The sequence below is a fragment of the Bombina bombina genome, chromosome 3, assembly GCF_027579735.1.
Source record: "Bombina bombina isolate aBomBom1 chromosome 3, aBomBom1.pri, whole genome shotgun sequence".
NCBI lineage: Eukaryota > Metazoa > Chordata > Amphibia > Anura > Bombinatoridae > Bombina > Bombina bombina.
The window spans coordinates 1191653721-1191667651 of NC_069501.1; the positions used below are offsets into that span (position 1 = coordinate 1191653721).

Below are 13931 nucleotides of genomic sequence, written 5' to 3' on the forward strand. Positions count from 1 at the left end.
ATTGCATGAGATAAAGCATTGCAATAGTCTGTACCCGCATACCTGATTTCAAGAGTTTAGCATAAGTAATTTGTGTTTTGTGAGCAATTGACTCAAAAGAGGCAGTATTGAATTACAAATAATTACGATAAACATAAAACCGATATTGCTGCCGCATCATGTGACTGATTCTCTCCTAATGAGCAATTGTGAATCTAGGTCACAATATAAGACTGTACAGCAAATTTCACATTTCTTACATAAGCGGTTGCAGAGAAAATAGACTTTCGAAATTTTCGCGTAAACCAAGATGGCTGCCCGATCGTAAGATATACAGCCTCCATATTACGCACAATAGTGCTCACTATAGATGTCAATAAACATGGCAAAAATAAAGCATTTTTGTAAAACGGTTTTTGTTTTATTATTAGTTTAAAAATATCGTTAAGCAATTTTGAACAATTCAAAATGGCTGCCAAACCACATGACGTATCAACTTCTCTTGAACAAATCTGAATGTTAGTCATAAGATAACTCTATAAACAAAATTTCAAGTCTGTCCCATAAGCGGTTTCGGAGAAGAAGATTTTTAGAGTTTGTAAAAATGGCGCATACGAAACAAAATGGCCGCCAAGCTATGCAATGTATAGCTTTCAAATTGCACATACTAATGCTCACTATAGACCTCTACAATTTGCAGAAGTTTCATGAAAATTTGCAAATGTTTTATTTCACGAAGGCGATTGCGCAATGCGAATTTTAACTGCAATATTGTCTTTAAGAATTATGACTATGTGTAATCATGTGTCTATTACACTGTAATATTGTTAAACATTGTAAAACTAATGTATAAAGTGCAAAATTACGCAATTAAATGGCGATAAAAAGGTTAATGTCTCACAGCAGCCATTTTGATTATGGAAAAATCGCAATTTTAACAAACTTGGTAGTGGACCTTGCAAGGAGCATATGTGCAAAATTGCGCTTTATTGCACTAAGCGGTTTAAGAGAAGAAGATGTTTAAAGATTTTCGCAAAATGCAAGATGGCTGCTACATCATGTGACCAAGGCACTTCTGTTGAGCAATGGCAAATCTAGTTCATAGCAGCACTGAGCACAGCAAGTTTCAAAGTTGTAACATTAGCAGTTCCGGAGATAAAGATTATTAAGCGTTTATCGAAATTTGTCGCAAAAAGCAATATGGCTGCGTAACCTTATGACCTATGAGTTCAATATTGCATGAGATGTAGCAGAGCAATAGGCTGTACTAGCATACCTGATTTCAAGAGCTTTGCTTTAGCAGTTCAAAAGTTATGGGCAATAGAAAAAGTGGCGGAATAATAATAATAATAAAAAAAAATAAAAAATAAAAAAAAAAATAATAATAATAATAATAATAATCCTGACAATAACAATAGGTTGTCCTGCAACTTTGTTGCATGGCCACCTAATAAGTTAAAGGGACACTCAGGTCAAATTAAATAATTTTCATGATTTAGATACAGCATGTAATTTTAAACAACTTTCCAATTTACTTCCATTAAAAAAAAATGTGCACATTCTTTTATATTTACACTTTTTGAGTCACCAGCTCCTCCTGAGCATGTGCAAGAATTCAGACTATACATCAATTGTTCTTCATTCTCTTGGTATCTTTATTTGAAAAAGCAAGAATGTAAGCTTAATAGCCAGCCTATTTTTGGTTCAGCAACTGGGTAGCACTTGCTGATTGGTGGCTAAATGTAACCACTAATCAGCCACTGCTACCAAGGTTCTGAACCAAAAGTGGGCCGGCTCCTAACCTGACATTCCGGTTTCTCAAATAAAGATACCAAGAGAATAAAGAAAAAATGATAATAGGAGTAAATTAGAAAGTTTCTTAAAATTGCATGCTCTAGCTGAATCATGAACGAAAAAAATGGGTTTAGTATCCCTTTAAAAATAGGTTAAATTAAGAGACAAAGCTGTTGGGTTAGCATCACTTCTAAAAACAATCTGATTGGTGAACACAACCAGGAAGTAACCTTGCAGGTGATTACATTCAGTGTAAAAAATATATCAATGAACTAATAGCTATTTTTATATTTTACTTTTCAAATTCCTGTTACAAGTAATACACAATTATTGTCCATCACTCATTACTAAAAACCTAATCTAAAGTACAAAATGATATTAGTCAATCTCTCTTTTATATTCCTAATTTTCTATGTATCTCATATCTAATTACCTTACATTTACATCTTAGTTCAGTAGCAAAACGTGTAACATAGTTTTTAATAAAAATAGTGAATAATAAAAAATAAAATATGCTTTTTTTTTTCAATATGTAAACCACCAACATATAATTCTTGCAGCTGTCATGTGTGCAAGATGGTTATAATTGCTTGTGAGCAGATAATTGTCACTGACATTTAATTTAGGTTACAGATACACCAAAGTAGCTCAAAACGGCTGTAAGATTACATGCTTTTTAAATGTTATGCTAAAAAAGACATGGCATACTCTAATTAACATTTTAATTGATTTGCTTGAGAAATGATGCAAAAAAAGTCTGTAAAAACGTTTGAAGAATTGTATTGCAAGGGAAGTGTTTAAATGAAAGCTTTGTGATAGTACAGTTTTTTTCAAACAGAATACTTTGTTCTGTTAATTAGGAAACAAAAATAACCATATGAATTTCAATGGACCTGCAAGACGGGAAGCTCATAAATTAACTCATTGGATGCAGAATAAAGTTTGCTGACTTTTCAGAATGTCACAAAGTTTCAATGCAAAACGATTTGACTTACCAACTGACTTGGTAAGGTCGCTTAAAGGGACACTGAACCCAATTTTTTTTCTTTTGTGATTCAGGTAGAGCATACAATTTTAAGCAACTTTCTTATTTACTCCTATTATAAATTGTCTCTTTGTATCTTTATTTGAAAAGCAAGAATGTAAGTTTAGATGCCGGCCCATTTCTGGTGAACAACCTGGGTTGTTCTTGCTGATTGGTGGATACATTCACCCACCAATAAACAAGTGCTGTCCAGGGTCTGAACCACAAATTGGCTGGCTCTTTAGCTTAGATGCCTTCTTTTTCAAATAAAGATAGTAAGAGAACGAATAAAATTTGATAATAGGAGTAAATTAGAAAGCTGCTTAAAATTGCATGCTCTATCTGAATCACAAAAGAAAAAAATTGGGTTCAGTGTCCCTTTAAAGCAGTGTTTCTCAACCATGGTCCTCAAGTACCCCCAACAGACCAGGTTTATATTATAGCTGAACCAGTGCACAAGTGAAATAATCAGCTGAACAGTAACATGATGGTTACTAATCTGCTCTAACCCTTCAGCTGATTATTTCACCGGTGCACTGGTTCAGCTATACTGAAAACCTGGCCTGTTGGGGGTACTTGTGGACCATGGTTGAGAAACAATGACTTAAAAGGGACATTGAACCTAAAACTTTTCTTTCATGATTCAGAGAAAGCATACATTTTTAACAACTTTCCAATTTACTTCTGTTAATCATTTTACTTAATTCTCTTGGTATCATTTATTGAAGGAGCAGCACTACACTACTGGGAGCTAGCTGAATACATCGGTAAATCAAAGAAGTAGAGGCATATATGCGCAGCTACCAATCAGCAGCTAGCTCTCAGCCCCTGTACCTACCTATGTATGCTTTTCAACAACGGATACCATGAGAACTAAGCAAATTAGATGATAGAAGTAAAATGGAAAGTTGTTTAAAAGTGTATGCTCTATCTGAATAATGAAGAAAAAAAAACAATTAAAAATTATTTCTGTTATCAAACGTACATATTTCTCTTGGTATCTTTGGATAAAATGTAGCTCATTTTCATGAGAGCACACAGAATTATGATTGGGGACATGTATATGTTACAGACAATGCAATCACGGTCATATAGGGCTGGAATGTGCAAACAAGAGAAGAGTTTTTTGCAGGGTTAGCCTTGAAAAGTCAACAAAGTGTATTTCAAGATCTGAAAAATAGAAAATTCCCAATTTTCAGAACTAAATATGGTGAAAAGGAAGCAAACATCAGTATATATAAATATCAAGGTGTTTACTGCCCCTTTAAAGGGACAGTACACTGTAAAATTGTTTTTCCATTAATGTATTTTAAATGACTTGTTATACCAACTGCAGAGTATAAAATATTTGAGAAATTCCATTTTCATGCTTATTTGTGTATATGAAGTAGCTGATTTTGTGCTTTGAAACCACAGCCTATTACAATGGGTTGAACTTAAAGGTGATATCAGATCTCATTATGTTCTAAGTTTGTGTAAACAGACTTGCTTCCTTATCTTTTATTTGGCTGGAACACCAAAGCTCAATACATAGAGAGAACAATGGAAAATGATCATTTTATTACTTAACTATCCTGCATCCCACTGAGAGTGTAATCTCTTCTGCTGGCTGTGTATACTTAGGCTATTCAATAGCCTATACTCCAGTATTAATTTGTTCAGTATAGGTGGTGATACCACAGGCTAAATCAGCTATTTCAAATGCTGAAATAGGAGTAAAGGAGCTACTTGTAACCAATTTAATACACTCTAGCAGGTTAAAAGGATCATTGGGAATAATTTAAAGGGGAGAAAATTTTTGGGTGAACTGTCCCTTTAAGTGATTAACTGATGCCTTGCCTTCTACTACCTATTCATTTTATACCACTCCATTCCCTCTCTATTAAATTTCTTCCTTACTCTACATGGAGCAATGCACATCTAACAAGAGGCGGTGACTTGAAAAGCAAGGGCAGCTCACAAATTTTGAAGTGCTATAGTTATTGTGTACAGCACCCATGCCAATAGTTCACCCAGACAGTATTTTACACACATGGACAGTATCTTTAAGGTTTAGGTCAAAGTTGAAAATAAATATTAAATATCTAATATGGTGAAACGTCTTCTTAATGTGTTGAAATCTATTTATAATGAAATGATCATTTAAAATCAGTCATAGCAGCTTTAGTTCCTAATTCATTCTGTATAATTATTTATGCAAATTCATGCTTCTTAGCATAGCTGGTATTCGTTCCCAGAAAAGGTGGCAGCTCTAAACCCAAACACCTCCACACAACGGCCATTGATGCCAGAATAGAAAGCACCCTTCTAGTGTACACTAATGTATACTAATATAATAGTTTTATAATGTTGCAGAGATATTACTTAGGCTACTTACAATAATTAGACTTTGTACACGTATATGTGATTTTGTTGTGTGCATCTATTTATATATATTGTAGCCCAAGTCTAATATTATGCAAAAAGGTTAAGTCTATTGAGATTCATACGCACCAAAGGCTGACCCAATATGTGATACATTGTATTCTTCTATACAAAATAATTTATTATTCAAGGTTGTTTTGTTAAAAAAAGATTTGTGACTGTGCCCTTCTACATAGACAGACAGCTAGTCTCAAATGACATAGCAAGGTTAGACTGTGTGATAATCGTCATATCTCTTGTTATATATGTTTATCCAGCTAAGAAAATGAGATCTTCAAGTAAAGCGAACACTGGACTTCTAAATAAGAAGAAGATCCTTATAAGTATCAAATATCTACATAATTGATAGATAAGTCTTTTTTAATAACACTATTATATTATGTGCATGAATATTTATATAATATTGTTTGTTTGTTTTTTTATAAAAATCTATCAATTCCAGTAATGCATTGAAAAGTGGCCAGAAAGTATTCACTCACAATAAATGACTTTATAAAAGTCTAACATTATAGCACATGCAATAATATTTAGCCCATAAAGGGATATGAAACCCATTTTTTTTCTTTCATGATTCAGATACAGCATGCAATTTTAAGCAACTTTCTAATTTACTTAATTTTTCTTTGTTCTCTTGTTTTTTTTTTTTTAAAGGAATGTAAGCTTAGGAGCCGTCCCATTTTTGGTTCAGCACCTGGGTAGAGCTTGCTGATTAGCGGCTAAATGTAGCCACCAATCAGCAAGGCCTACTCAGGGTGCTGAACCAAAAATGGGACGGTTCCTAAGCTTACATTCCTACTTTTCAAATAAATATACTAAGATAATGAAGAAAAAATGATAATAGGTGTAAATTAGAAAGTTGCTTAAAATTGCATGCTCTATCTGAATCATGAAAGAACATTTTTGGGTTTCATATCCCTTTAATAACAGAATAGAAAGTTAAACAAAGTGTAGGATTTATTAGAAAAAAGTGCAACAAATAAATATGTGAATTTAAATAGATATTTGGGTCAGGTGTTGCACTTTTTCCTAATACAACTGGTGCAATTAACAACTGAATAACCAGACCACAGCAATTTTCAGGATTAAATTAATTAACTAATAAGAAATAACACATTTAATAAAAACTAAATATTCTGGACACACCTTTTTATTCTTTATAAATAGAGAAAAATAAACAATAGAGAATGAGATGATTTGTGGATGGTTTAATTTAAATGACAACTAAACCGTTCATAAAACAGCCATATCTAGATATTTTAATGAAATAAATGATTTAGTAAGTCAGCGTCTAATTGCCTTTGATATAAGACTTGTGAATGCTTAAGGGATTTCCATGCAACAAGCAACCGCACTAAAAGTGTTAATTATAAAATGCCGCAAGCCTTTGTATATAGTTTAGGGATTTGATAAATCCGTACATAAACTGATTTTGTCAACCACAATAAATCAGAATTAACATGCATTATATAGTGTACAAATATATAATCAACGTAAATTAAACTTGTATGCCTTGTCCTTCCAAATTCAGCAAATATCATATAAAAGAAATACAATTCTAATATAGTTAACATGTTTGTTAATAGAGCAATCTGGAATACCTATTAAATATGAAACAAAAACCTTAAGCAACCAATGAAAACTGTTCATTTTAGATTTGAATAATGATATCTTTAATAGAGAAGCAAATACATTCACAGATGAAAGGGAAAATAATAATTGGATCCTTGTTTGGGAAAAGAAAATTAAACATATGTAAATGTGAAATATGTGATACCCTGTTAAAGACATTTATAGGAAAATGCAATTTATTTAGCATCAAAGAACTTTCGAAAGAGTTTGAGCTAGGTAGCTGTAATTTAGCAAATATGTTTTTGCGTGATACCTTCAGTAGAACAGTTCTGCCCACAAGCTGTCTGCAGTACATAGAACATCTCTCGAGCATGCTTGCCACCTTGAAGCAGGGAAATCAGCAGAAAAAGCAACAGAACGCAGATAGAAAAGTAAATAAGAAATAGCATTAAGAAACACAGACAGTTAGGAACACTGAAACTTTAGTGTGTGAATCTGAAGAGAGAAAGGAAACGAGACACAAAAGAAGCATTAAGATATTAGTATAAAGCAAAGCACAACATCCCTCTCCATATTTATAAAGCGAATAATAAACGTTACATTATAAAAATAGATCCGTATATTAAAGGGACATTAAACGTAGTACGTTTCTATCATGCACATGAAAGAGTGCTATTTAAATATGTTGAGAAAAAAAGAAAAACTAAATCTGTTTTAAAGGGACATTAAACACTAAATACATTTCATGCACCCCACTTTAAATATGGATGCCGCCATTTTGAAACCTAGTTTTCACTGCAGGCATCTGAAGGAGAGTGGCTGCACATGTGCAAACAAAGGTCAGAATTGGAATGCAGTGAAAGCTAGAATTCAACATGGCAGCACCCATGACTAGAGGGAGGATAACCTCAAACCTATTACAACTACAAACAGAAAGAGAAGCGCTCAACTAGGAATGAACAACAGCTTGTTCTATGGCAAGTTATCACCTGGGAGCAGCCTCTTTTAACCAAATTGTGCTATTCACAGAGGAGAACCTTCTTAAAGTACATCAGCCTGATCCTGTCTATCAAGGTCAGTCTATCCGCAAAAAACCAAGCAATCCTCCTATTATACAAGGAACGTGGAAACCCCAGATGATCGTTTCAGCCTTCTTTGGGCCTCGTCAGTGAGGTGCACCATATTTCTCTAAGCACACTGCGCAAGAAGTCCACATTTGGTTTCCCCCATCACCCTTAGGGAGACTTCCCCAGGGTCATTATGCAAACAAAAACTTTCCTGAAATATATCAGTCTGATCCCACCTAGTACGGTTAGTCCAGCCCCAAAATAGCACCCAATCCTCCTCTGAACAAGGAACATGGCAAACTTAGAAAATACTTTACTCCTCTGTGAAAAGCATAATTGGGCTTAATGAGGCTGCTCCTAGGTGGTAACTCAACATAGAATAAGCTACTGAGCTAGGTGGTAACTCAACATAGCATAAGCTACTGAGCTATTGTCCGTTCCTGGTAGAGCGCTTCTCTTTCTGTATGCAACCTTAATACTATTTTTATAGAATGTATTTAGTGTTTAATAGTCCTTTCATTTTAACAGCTGGTCTGTGTGATAGAAGCTCATTGGTTGATAAAGAAGACTCTCAAACCCAAAAAAACTTATATTTGTTTTTTTTCTCAGCATAGGAGATTCAGTTCTTCAAAGAAAAAAAAATACAATACATATTAAAAAGCCCTCTTTTAGATGCATGAAAAAAAAATATGACTTAAGTCCCTTTAACTATTTTTAAAATATTAATTCTACTCCTATGTTACTGTATGGGTTTCGCACAAGTATAATGTGCACTTTTTGTTGCCAAACCATATAATCTTACCTTCCACGTCAAACCAAAGAGGTATATTTGAAGGCTGTACTGTTACAACACCTATAATTTCTGTTACTTTGTCACTTTCCATAATAGTAAAGTTGTAGAACGGTTCATCAAATGTCAAAGAAATGGGAGAGGGTGGTGGTTTCTTTATCCATTCGATGTGGAGGCGTGCAGTTGAAGACTTCTGTGGGCGTCCATTATCTACGGCTTTTATCTATATTGTTAAGGAGACAAAGCAATTTAAACACTTAACATACACTAAACAACAAAGGCATTGTTTCCCCATATAAAGATAAACAGGATTTTATATTTAAATTTAATACCATAAAAACATTAAGCATTTTCTTTTGACAGCAAGATACTAGCGTTGTGAAGCATAGTTCTGCACTATTTAAGTCATGAACAATTTCACATTGCATAAAAGGAACTATTAAATCAACAGAGACAGGATTATTCAGATAGAAAAAAAGAAAAATCAGCTCTATAAAAATGCTAGGTGTGGCTGTGTGCTCAAGACCAACTCCATACATAGAATTATGTGTATAAAGATGCACACAAGTAGTATGATTTGAGAATAAACCGACTAGGGTGCTGATGCCTTTAGTTATATCACCAACCTTGTGAATTTATACCTTCAAATCCTGATCTTTTGCTGAGCTCTTAGAAGATTTTACTATTGCATTTTGCAGGTCTGCCCTTTGAGCAGGGTCAGAGGGGCTCACACTACAGACCACGTGCTTTGGTGGTCCTGCACTGTCAGGGGTGGGGGTATGAAAAGGTGCACTGTACATCATGTATGAAGAGGTTGTTACAGTATCAGGAGGTGTAATATATAGTGCAATTCTTTATATAGGACACTGAGGGGCTCCACACATTCATCTAGCCCAGAGCCCTTGTGTTTTGACTTAGACATTAGCTATCATGAGTGCAAAAAAGCAGGTTTTTATTTATTTTAATGTCAAAATGTGACATAATCTGTTGTGTATTTCTCACTAAAATTGACTGGCTTATAGGTACCTACTAAAAGTGCAAAACAAAAAAGTTCTAATGTTTTATATAAAAGCGATATTGCAATAATAAACTGTGTTTAACCCCATGCAATGGAGTTAAATATATAGATTAAGTCAACTCCAGAGCAGGCATGCATACTGGGACCTAGCAGACAAGGACAAAAGGTATATATATATATATATATATATATATATATATGTGCAGTCACCACTCACCAGCTAGCTTCCAGCAGAGCATGCTCAGGGATGCTTTTCAACAAAGTACACCAAGAGAACAAAATAAACTTGATAATAGAACAGTATCCTAAATTTCCTAAACATGTCCTATCTGAGTCATTAGTAGGAAGTACAAGAATATAAATTTAAATATATTTCAGGCAAATAAAAATTGTTATAAATTCTGCTGTTTCAAACATTTTTTTTTATTTTTGGTACAATGCTGCTTTTTGCATCATAATGTAATATTGTGCACACAAAATAATCCCCTTTCATGTCAGGATAAAATCAAGAGAATAGTTGTGTATGGTTCATATATCACACTTTTAGTTTTTTCATTATTAAGATCTCTATCAAATTGTTTTCTGTACACAGTGATTGAGTATAGATTCATGTTTTACTGTGCTTATTTTATATCAGATTAAAGCTTTTCAGTATAAATAATGTTATCAAAGAAACCGGGACAACATCAATCTTTAAAATAATTTGCAGAGAGAGTGCATTGCTGTATATGACAGATTTTTTAGCACTCACATCAATTAATTCTTGATAAATGGCTAAATTTAAATGAAACCACTGACAAATTCATTTAATTAATTGAGTCCACAAACATTTAAAACTTAATTTGCCACTGATACAATTTTACATTTGACAATGCATTTAGCTTCCAAATATGACAGAAAAGGTCAAGTATCTTTTACATATTTTGCAATTAACTTCATTTTAATTTGATGACATTTTATTGTTAAGATTAAAATGTTAAGTGTTTCTAATCACCTTCAACATTAACAGTCACAGTTTAGATGAAAAAGAATATAATTTCTCTGATGTATTTTCTGTTTAAAGAGAAATTAAACTTAAACATTAAAGAAAAAAATGTGATCATCCCACACTCTAAAATTGCAAATAAAAACAAGTTCTATAACCTAGATATTCTTCAAAATGTTACAAATCAAATTTCTGGTTTAGGTAATTTGCAGCATTTTGAAAGGTTAGATATGTTGCTTTTTGGACTCTCTATGGAGCATGGGACAAACACTTGATTTACACAGAAGAGGTGTTTAATGTCCCTTTAAAGGGACAATAAATTCAAAATGCTCAGGAGCAGTGGTGCACTGAGCTAAATGGTGATTGGTCATTAAACATGTATTGCTCGAGTCTAATCAATGGCTACCAAGACAGAGAGCAAATCAAATTTGATAATAAAGTAAATTGGAAATGTGTTCAAAACCGAAAGTTCTATCTGAATCATAAAAAAATTAAATTTCTCATTTTCATGGGAACTCTATTCATGTCATGTTATAAGATAAGCATTTAGGGATGTGTTTTAATTCTACATGAGCCAAGAAAGTACCCTCCTCCACTCACTGTTTAACGACGTGAAATTAATGTTTGCTTACTGTTAAGATGTCGTAACTTCCTGCTGTAAACTGCTTTCTGGAAGATACCATGCCAGTTTTAGGGTCAATAAAAAATTTTCCATCCTCATTCCCGTCTACAATGCTGTATGAGATCTCTGCATTCGGGCCTTCATCTTTGTCAAAGGCAAAAGCTCTATAAATAGGCTCCCCTCTTTTTTTACGGTCTCTCTCTGGAAGTTTGATTTGATAAACCTTCTCTGGAAACTGTGGTTTGTTATCGTTCTCATCCAAAACTTGAACTATAACCCAGACAGTAGATTGCTTAGGGGTTGTTCCTCCATCAGTGACTGTGACCTGTAAAGAACATAAACTGATGAGCTTGTCACATAAACCAGAAATTCTTATTTTTTAATAGTATTTTGTGTTAATCAAATAAATTCAATATGTTTTTCAATGCACTCTAAAAATAATATTCATCATCCTCATCATCATCAATTATAACTCTGGAAAATCTGTTGGAGGAGGAGTAGAAAGAGGAGGATGAGGAAGAAGAGAAATAATAATAATAATTTATTTATAGGGCTGAATAATCTCTTGGCAAGCTACAAATACAGAAAATTATAAAATTCATTAACATTATTTATAATGCTGGAGAATCTATTGATGTATTACAAATAATAATAATAATAAAAATAATAACAATAATTTATTTATAGGGCTGAATAATCTCTTGTCACACTACAAATACAGATAACCATAATAATATTCATCATCATCATTTATAGCTCTGAAGAATCTGTTGGTGCATTACAAATAATAACAACAATAATAACAATAATAATAATTTATTTTTAGGGCTGAAGAATCGCGTGACACACTACAAATACAGAAAATAATAATAATTAAACAGTAAAATAATAACCATAAGTAAATTTATAGTGCCGTGGAATCTGTTGGTGCATTGTAAATAAAGACAAGAATAATAATAATAATTTATAGGGCTACCGTATCTGTTGGTGCATTGTAAATAAAGCAATACATATATTAATAATTTATAGGGCTGCAAAATTGGTTGTGTACTACAAATAAAAATAATAATAATTTATAGTTATGCAAATGTGTTGAATCATTGCAAATAAAGATAATATTAAAAAAAAGCATGAAAGATGAAAATAACAACTACCCTATTTTTGGACCCATTTCAGGTTACAATCTCAAAGTTCCACTGTAATTTATCTTTCTTGTAACCATACCACACTCTTTGAGCCTGCTGAATAACTTATACATGGTCACTCTTACCATTTTATCTAGGCACATTTTAAAAAGCCTACATATATAAAAAGTTACTTATAGTCTTAATACTTTTTAATAAAATATATGTACAGTGAGGGAAACAAATATTTGATCACCTGCTGATTTTGTACGTTTGCCCATTGACAAAGAAATGATCAGTCTATAATTTTAATGGTAGGTTTATTTGAACAGTTAGAGACAGATTAACAACAACAACAAAAACAGAAAAATGCATTTCAAAAAAAGTTATAAATTGATTTCAATTTTAATGAGTGAAATAAGTATTTGACCCCTTTGCAAAACATGACTTAGTACTAGGTGGCAAAACCCTTGTTGGCAATCACAGAGGTCAGACGTTTCAAGTAGTTGGCCACCATTATTGCACACATCTCAGGAGGGATTTTGTCCCACTCCTCTTTGCAGATCCTCTCCAAGTCATTAAGGTTTAGAGGCTGACGTTTGGCAACTCAAAACTTCAGCTCCCTCCACAGATTTTCTATGGGATTAAGGTCTGGCGAGGCCACTCCAGGACCTTAATGTCCTTCTCCTTGAGCTATTCCTTTGTTGCCTTGGCCATGTGTTTTGGGTCATACTGGAATACCCATCCAAGACCCATTTTCAATGCCCTGGCTGAGGGTAGGAGGTTCTCAGACCAAGATTTGACAGTACATGGCCCTGTCCATCAACCCTTTGATGCGGTGAAGTTGTCCTGTCCCCTTAGCAGAAAAACACCACCAAAGCACAATATTTCCACCTCCATGTTTGATGGTGGGGATGGTGTTCTTGGGGTCATAGGCAGCATTTCTCATCCTCCAAACACGGCGAGTTGAGTTGATGCCAAAGAGCTCGATTTTGGTCTCATCTGACCACAACACTTTCACCCAGATCTCCTTTGAATCATTCAGCTGTTCACTGGCAAACTTCAGATGGGCCTGTATATGTGCTTTCTTGAGCAGGGGGACCTTACAGGCGCTGCAGGATTTCAGTCCTTTAAGGCATATTGTGTTATCAATTGTTTTCTTGGTGACTATGGTCCTAGCTGCCTTGAGATCAATGACAAGATCCTCCCGTGTAGTTCTGGACGGATTGCTCACCATTCTCATGATCATTGAAACTCCACGAGGTGAGTCCCAGAGAGAGGGAGATTGACAGTTATTTTGTGTTTCTTCCATTTGCGAATAATCACACTAACATTTGTCCCCTTCTCACCAAGCTGCTTAGTTATGCTCTTGTAGCCCATTCCAGCCTTGTGTAGGTCTACAATCTTGTCCCTGACATCCTTGGACAGCTCTTTGGTCTTGGCCATGATGGAGAGTTTGGAATCTGATTGATTGCTTCTGTGGAAAGGTGTCTTTTATACAGGTAACACAATGAGATTAGGAGCATTCTATTTAA

At 33.9% G+C, this 13931-nt stretch overlaps 1 protein-coding gene across 2 annotated transcripts in view; it reads right to left on the bottom strand.

Moving 5' to 3' along the window:
* The window catches only part of FAT3 (FAT atypical cadherin 3), a 637515-nt gene that overhangs the window by 272377 nt on the left and 351207 nt on the right, over positions 1-13931 (bottom strand). For both annotated transcript variants that reach the window (XM_053708624.1, XM_053708625.1), the window contains exons 4-5: positions 11283-11597; positions 8660-8870 (exon numbers count right to left, since the gene is read on the bottom strand). In XM_053708624.1, coding sequence (XP_053564599.1) covers positions 8660-8870; positions 11283-11597 — 526 coding nt within the window. The remainder of the gene's footprint in view (positions 1-8659; positions 8871-11282; positions 11598-13931) is intronic.